General features: G+C 43.9%; 1 protein-coding gene across 1 annotated transcript in view; it reads left to right on the top strand.

The window, feature by feature from the left end:
- TTLL6 (tubulin tyrosine ligase like 6) overlaps positions 1-4,509 on the top strand; it is a 37,929-nt gene extending 33,420 nt beyond the window's left edge. Inside the window, 2 exon segments of the mRNA XM_036837753.1 lie at positions 253-521; positions 4,221-4,509. Of these exon segments, the coding sequence (XP_036693648.1) occupies positions 253-521 (269 nt within the window). The 3' untranslated portion in view covers positions 4,221-4,509.
- Positions 4,510-8,018: the final 3,509 nt, after the last annotated feature.

The following is an 8,018-nucleotide window of genomic DNA, read 5'->3' on the forward strand; positions in this document are numbered from 1 at the left end:
CTCTTCAATCTTTCCTGTTCTCATTCAGATGAGGCCCATTCAGCTGAGCCTGTACAAGTTGGGGGCGGTAAGTTTGAAAAAAAAAAAAACAGGGAAGAGAAACTGTTTGGAGGAAAGGCACAGTGGCTGATTCTGATTCAGCAGCTTCCGCCAGTTTTCAGTGGGAGACCCTAGTGGGAGGTGGCCTTCGCCAGGAATTTGTGCTGAGTCCAGCAGCACAGACTGATGATGCCAATGCCTTTGCCTTTCCAGAAAACCCCTCCCTGCCCCAGGAGTGCTACTTCTGCAGCCGAAGCTCTGGCGAGAAGAGGCAGCTGGATGTGCCCTCCCTCCTCCTCTTGCAGAATTCTCACAGCCATGCTGTTTCCCTGAATGACCTGCTGGTGGTTGCCACTGCAGCCCGACTGGATCCGAGGCCTGGTAGAAGCCATACAGGTGCTGTGCGAGACCGGTGTATACAGGATCAGGAAGCATACAGCCACTGCCTGACCTCTGGCCAAAGAGGATGTGAGAGGAACTAGGTAGGCCCATCCATATTCCCTTCATGTGTCTGATGCATTGGCAGGCACTATACATCTACTTCTAGAATGTTGGGTAGGTAGGTGGACTGATGGATTCATAAATACATACAGGTAAGTAGACAATTAAGACTTAACCTCAGTCAAAATGTGACCCCCTTGCAATGTATATTTCTGCTATGACTGATCCGGCCCCACTGCTTTAGGTACACTTAGCCTTGTCTTCCACTCATGGCTGAAATTGAGACAGTCGCTAATGCCGGTCCCATAAGTAGAACCATGCCAACCGTGAGGGGTTGATTTCCACACCTTTCGTGCTCTGCCAGCCTGGCCTAGGTCCAGGTCACTTGCCCTGAGAGCTGGCCCTGTGATGGAGTGTACTGAGGGCACGGAACAACAGGATAGTGGCGCCTGAGAAGATCTGGAAACAAAGACCCTTAAGCTTTGATTCCACTGTGTAAAAGGACCAAAGAGATAGCAAGGGAGCCCTTTGTCAGAAAGTTAGTGCTTCTAAAAGAAGGTGATATGTAAAAACTTAGGAGAACTCTACAACGTAGTATTGCCTGCGGTGGAGGGATCTGTGCTGCTTGGCTGCTTATGGAAGGAGATACATTTTAATCATCTCCCTCACTCCTGCCACCTAAAGCAGACTGTGACCAGACAGTCTGACCTGGCCCCCTCGTGACCTGTAGCTCACACTGCAGAAGGGCTGGCGAGTGAACATCAGCCCATAGGGATCACTTTGGGTGCTCATAAAAATGCATATTCCAAGGCCTGCTCCTGGAAATTCTGATTCAGTAGGTCCTACTGGGGGCCCAGGAATCTGCATTTTAAGGAACTCCTCTAGGTGATTCTGTTGGTCCTCTTACCACCATCAGAGAAAAACTGGGCCTGGTGTTTCCCAAACTTCCCAGATGATATGAATCATATGGGGCTCCTTATTAAGCCTGTAGTTTCCAAGGCCACACCTCTGGAAATCCTGACACAAGAGATTTGGGACAGGCCACTGAGAATTTGCCTTTCAAGGAAGTATCTCAGGTGTGGTAGTGAAGACTGTCCTGTGTTTAGACCCAGGCCTGGGCAGAGGAACCTGTGACGGCCAGGCCTGACCTGTGGGCCTGTTATAGGAACAAAACTCCCCAATCCTGATGGGGCTCAAACGTACCCCCACTATCTTCGGTTCATAATTTTCCAGAATTTTAAGTTATTTATGTTCCTACTTTTAAAAAGAGGGATCATGTAGCAGATTACAATAAAAACTTGTATTTAATATGACTGTTAAAATGAAGTTTTAATGATCAGAAGCCACACAGGGAAAGGGAAGAGATAATTATATTGAAAGGATGTGATAAAGTGCTTCCTGTAATGACCATTGAATTTGGCTCTGGACAGAAAAAGCCAAACATAGCATTCTGTTTTGGACTTTGTTGTCTCCCCAGTCAGAATAGAGACTCCTTAAGGACATGGACTATGCCTCCACCATCACACTGGGGTCTCTCTAAAGGCAGGGGCTCATCCTCCCACCCCCACCCCACACTGAGCTCTTGGACATCCCTGTACACACTGGCACTCACATGACCGGTCACTCAGCACCAGCTTTGGGTTGTAGTGAGCTGGGAACAAGGACAGCTTCCCCCTCAGTGGAACCTTGGCGAACAGCTCTGACACGGGATGCTGCTTCTTCATGCCATTCTTTAGCAAAGTCAGCTTGGGTTCAGATTCCATGCAAAGCTCTGGGATTTTGTAGGCAGAGAAGGTTTCGATATTTTCTCCTAAATGAGTAAAGATAAGTTTACTCATCTAGTAAATAGGTGATTCTTTAGGGGAGACTTCTTTCCCTGCCTCTAATTTCTAAGAGCAGTTTGTCATGTGGTCACTTGCTATCATAGACTTACTACCATCCATGGTGGTTAATGGCTGAAGGTATTGACATGTTTTCTAATGAATATTAATGATGGTAAAATTTACCCTTTTTTTGGTAGCTTACTCTCTAGGTGCCAGCACGCCTCTAAATATATATATTTTTTATCTAATTTAATTCTAATCATAACTGTGCACTTTAGAAAAGAAAAAACTGGGGCTCAAAGAGCATAAGGCTTAACATTCAGAAGGTTCCACAGCTTTAAGTGGTGGAGAAAGGATTTGAGTCAGATGTTGCTGATTCCCAGCCCTCAAGCTCTTAAAGCTACACTATTGTTCTTTCAAATGGCATTTTTAATATTAGGCTTCAGTTAGAGCTGAGGGAATAATAAATGGCTCTTTAGTGAAGGTATTTCTGTAGGAAGCAGTGATGGCCAAGGCCAAGCAGGGCTTCCTAGAATACCATGTGGAGTCACCAGATCTCAGAGCTGGTCCTCTGCTTTTAGATCAAATAATGGCTTCTAAAAATTCCCAACTAGCCAGACCGCAAAGGACTGACACATACAAGTCTGATTATGTACAGCAGAATGCCTATCAACACATTGATTTACAAATGGAGCAGGATGTGGTGTGAGAATAGGGCTTCTGCATAATAAATAATGGTTGAATGAAAGAGGGAAAGAGCAGAGCAGAAGTCCAAATTATGGATCATGGGCTTTCTTGGTAGGTGTAATAATCAAACCTTCCACACATCAAGTTTATGTACCGTATCTCATATAATCCTCAGGTCAGTGCTGTGAGTTTGGCAAGGCAGACATTATTACTTTATCCTCAAATTGCAGATGAAGAGAATCAAGCTTCGGGGACATTCAATGGTTTGCCCAAACTCACACGAGTGGTGGGCTCTGGACAACATAGCCTGATATTTCTTCCTCTTTACCACTCTGCCATGAACTTAGATCCCATCCTGACCCATGTGAGGAATGGAGCCCTGACAATTTCCTCCATTTTTCTGCTTAAATCTCTATAATCTCATCATCCTTCCTTGGGATCCACTTTCATAGTGAGTGGGCCACTTATTTAGGGGATAAATAGGCCATTTTGTAGGATTTTAAGGATGAGTTAAAGCTTGCTAAAGCAGGGTGCCTGGCACCCTACTGAATAACTGGTAGCTGCAATGATGATGACGATGATGTTGATGGTGATGATGATACTGTGCTGATGGTATTAAGTCCAGCACTCTGGACACTTGCTTTTGGTGCACTAAAAGCTTTGCATACAGTATCTCAATCCTCAAAGCAACACTTTGTGGTAAGTACTGTTGTTATTCTCTTTTTTCAAATGAGGAAACCAAGGTTTAGAGAAGTTAAGTAACGTGCCCAAGGGCACATAGATACCAAGAGCTAAGTTTGTACTCTTAACTGCTACCACTTGTTATCTGTGGCCAGCTTTTAAATGATCCATAGCAAATGTTTGGGGCTGTAAGGATGCAGGAAGATGAATGTTGTATAGGAGATCAGCTCGGTGCTTTGTGACCACCTAGAGGGGTGGGATAGGGAGGGTGGGAGGGAGGCTCAAGAGGGAGGGGATATGGGGATATATGTATACATACAGCTGATTCACTTTGTTATACATCAGAAACTAACACAACATTGTAAAACAATTATACTCCAATAAAGATGTTAAAAAAAAATAAAGTTTCTGGTTACTGTGGATGTGAATCACCTGAGTGCCTCCTGACCCATTAGATAGGAAAGGTGATGATGAGTTAATTGGCTTGAATATTCTAGAAGCCATTTTAAAGGAAAATCTAAGAAAAATCTTTTTTTTTTTTCTTTCCAGAATCAGACTGGATCTCTGCCATTGTGTCCCTTTCTTCCTCTTACTCCCAGGAAATGATTTGTTTCTTCCTACAGTGTCTACAATGCCCATAGAAGCAACTGAGTTTTATTTCCTCGTCTAGACATCCTGGTCTTATGACTACCTCCCATTAGCACCCTGAGGCTAATAGCCTTGCCTTTTGTGCCCGCCCCCCCCCTCCCCAGTTAGCTTACAGTGCTGGAGGACCATGACTTCTGGGAGTTACTGGTGCTGCCCAGGACACACCCCAGTTGCCCCACTAGTGACATTCCTATGGGTCCCTCACATAGCACTGTCATCCAGAACACTCCCAAGGATAGAGCAACACGAAGGGAGGAGTGCTGCAGAGAAGGACTCACAATTTCCAGGAGTCCAAAGCCCTCAGGGCACCAACAGGCCAGTGTCAGTTTGTCTTCAGCTCCAGAGAGAAAAGACAAAGGGCTAAGCTTGATGGAGAACTCTGACCCCTGAGTAAGGGAGTTGAGGCGGTTGTAGCTTCATCAGGTAAAGACCAGATCTCCTCCCATGCCAGGACCTCAGTGCGCAAACATCTTCTGGCTATCTCCCTTACCAGCCTAACTCAAATTGCTGATGAAGACAGAGGTGAGGTGAGAGTACCCTGTCTGCAGGTGTTTCTTCCATTGACCTGCAGAAATGATGCCTCTTCCCCTCAAGTGTGCGTTAATCAAATAAACTGCCATGCTCCATGCCAGGATGAGGAGCCTGATCCGGAGTGAGAATGGGAAGGGGCGGGTGGGAGAGAGAGTTCTGAGCACCTCTCATTAAGAGAGCTCCAAATGTGTCAGGAGGCTTTGAAGAATTTTTTTGGATGAGTGGTCTTCCATAAGCCTTGTCCGCCTTGCTGGGAGCCTGCAGCCTGAGGTGGCCCTTTTGGGGGCACCATGGCTGCCATGTCTCTGGCCAGCATAGGGCCTGGCTAGACTCCAGGTGTAACATCTCAGTTTGTCTGCCAGTTCATTCTCTACCCTCTCCAGGAATGTGAGCCAAGATTTTTGCCTCACTTGCTCTTCCTGAGTTAGATCTCTGGGATGAGCTTTAGAGGAGGAGTATGGAGCAGGAGAGGAGGAAGAAGGGTGAGGTCTGAAGTCAAGCATCTGCTTTGCAGTGTTGACTCACTTTGCTTGATGTATTCCCAATGGGATGAATTTCTGGCCTCAAGGATGTCAGGGGATTCTGAGATACTTGAAGCCTACAGTACCCTTCAGGCAAAAGACTTTAATTATCCAAGATACTGAATGGAGAAGTTAGGCTCTAGCCATTTGTGCCCAGCTGTGAAACACACACAAAGACACACCACCTTTATCCCGACCTAAGCCTGATTATCAAGGACTCCTGGTAGAGGGTTCTTTTTAGTAGTAATTCAAGGCCCACCTGAATACCAGAAGAAGGAAGCCCTGGTTACCACTGGGCAGGCTAGTAAAAGCTTAATTGTCACCTCACCCCCTTTCACCAGCCCTTTCCTGATGCCATTGTCACTATTAGATTGCCATAGGTCATAGTCTGGCCCAGACAAAAGATGTAAGACTTGCTGAAATGGGGCTTCCTGGAAGCTCTGTATCTTTCCCCTTTTCTCCCTAGTCACCAGCCAGTCAAGGTTCCTGAGCTGATAAAAAGGAAGTCTCTTAATAAGGTGAAGTCAGAATTATTTGCCTTTCTAAGGGACAATTTTGATCCTAGAGACAGGGTCAGCTTCCTGGGCACGCAGTCTGTGCAGTCACACAGGGCTCCACACTAGGAAGGGCCTTGCGTTTGGTTTAATGCTCTGCTGTTACCATCTTGAAATTCTGAATAAGTTTTCAATGAGGAGTCCTGTATTTTCATTTTGCACTGGGCCCACCAAATTAGGTAGCTGGTCCTGCCTATAGAGACTGTAACGGCTCTGGGTTGTCCAATGAGAAGGCAAAATAGTAGGCTGCCTTTCTAGCCCCACCCACCTCCTGCCTACTCAGCCATGGGGCTACGCAGAGCAGCTGTCTGCTGAATGCTCATGGGGGACAAAAAATGCTTGTGGTGGTCCTTGCCTCCATGGAGTGTGCGGTGGGGTAAGACAGGTCCACGGACAACTAGCCTGAGTTAAGTGCCACTGAAAAAGAGCATCGGTGGATGAGAAGGAAACGCTCTCACACCCAGCTGCGAGGATCAAGTCTGCTTCAATAGAAGAGGTGATATTTGAGGTGACAGAAAAAGATAAATGGACTTTTTTTATTAAAAAGATTTTTAATGTAAAAAAGTTTCCCATTTCAGTGATGATTTATTTGCCATTGCAAGAAATTTTGTATAAAAATTCAGGTTCAAAAAAATTTAGGTTCAAATCCCTTTCTTCTACAAAAATTTTTTTTAGGACTTAGGGGGCATGGGTTCAACCCCTGGTTGGGGAAGTTCTGCATGCCGTGCATGTGTGGCAAAAAACAAAGCAAAACATTTTTTAAAAATTGATGTATATAGTTGACATACAATATTATATCAGTTTCAGGTGTACAACATAGTGGTTCAATGTTTACACACATTATGAATTGATCACCACCATAAATGTAGTAACCATCTGTCACCAGACAAAGTTATTACAATATTATTAACTACATACTCTATGCTGTACATTACATCCCTGTGATTTATTTATTTTATAACTGGAAGTTTGTGTCTCTTAATCCCCTTCACCTATTTAGCCCAACTTCCTCCCCTCTGGTGAACACCAGTATGAGTCTGTTTCTGTTTTATTTTGTTTGTTCATTTGTTTTGTTTTTTAGTCTACATATAAGCAAAAAAATTTGGTATTTGTCTTTGTCTGACTTATTTCGCCTAGCATAATACTCTCTAGAACTATCCATGTTGCCACAAATGGCAAAATTTCATTCCTTTTTATGGCTAGGTAATATTCCATTGTGTATGTATACCACATCTTCTTCATCCATTGTCTATCGATGGACACTTGGGTTGCTTCCATAACTGTTCTATTCTAAATAATGCTGCAATGAACATAGGGGTGCATATATCTTTTCTAATTAGTGTTTTCATTTTCTTTGTATAAATACCCAGAAGTGGAATTTCTGGATCATATGGTAGTTCTACTTTTAATTTTTTGAGTGACCTCTGCACTGTTCTCCATAGTTGCTGCACCAGTTTATGTTCCCATCAACAGTGCACAAGGATTCCCTTTTCTCCACATCCTCACCAACACTTGTTATTTGTTATCTTTTTTGATAGTAGGGATTCCGACAGGTGTGAGGTGATCTCTCATTGTGGTTTTTATTTGCATTTCCCTGATGATTAGTGATGTTGAGCATCTTTTCATTTGTCGGCCATCTGTATGTCTTTTTTGGAAAAATGGCTATTCAGGTCCTCTGCTCATTTTTTAAATTGGATTGTTTGGCTTTTAAAAAAATATTTCCTATTGAGTTGTGTGCTATTTCTTTATATATTTTGGATATTAACCACTTACTGTATATATCATCTACATATATCTTCTCCCTATAAATAGGATTTTTAAAAGTGTATATGAGGTGTGGGACTGAGGTATAAAGCCCTGGAAGAAAATAAAAACAACCCTGAACATGATTAAGAAGTAAGGTCTAGTCCAATTTGGCTGGATCAGAAAGGAAAATTGGGAGATGACGATAGAAAGATAGTTTAAAAGAAGACATTGGAGACCCAGGTGCTCTTTGTTTATGTTGTCATTATTGTACCCTTCATGATGGTGAACTTGTTTGTGTGGCTATCTCTCCACTGCACTGTACCATGTCTTTACTTCTTTGTATCCCC

The sequence above is a fragment of the Balaenoptera musculus genome, chromosome 20 (assembly GCF_009873245.2).
Source record: "Balaenoptera musculus isolate JJ_BM4_2016_0621 chromosome 20, mBalMus1.pri.v3, whole genome shotgun sequence".
In the NCBI taxonomy this organism is placed as follows: Eukaryota; Metazoa; Chordata; class Mammalia; order Artiodactyla; family Balaenopteridae; genus Balaenoptera; species Balaenoptera musculus.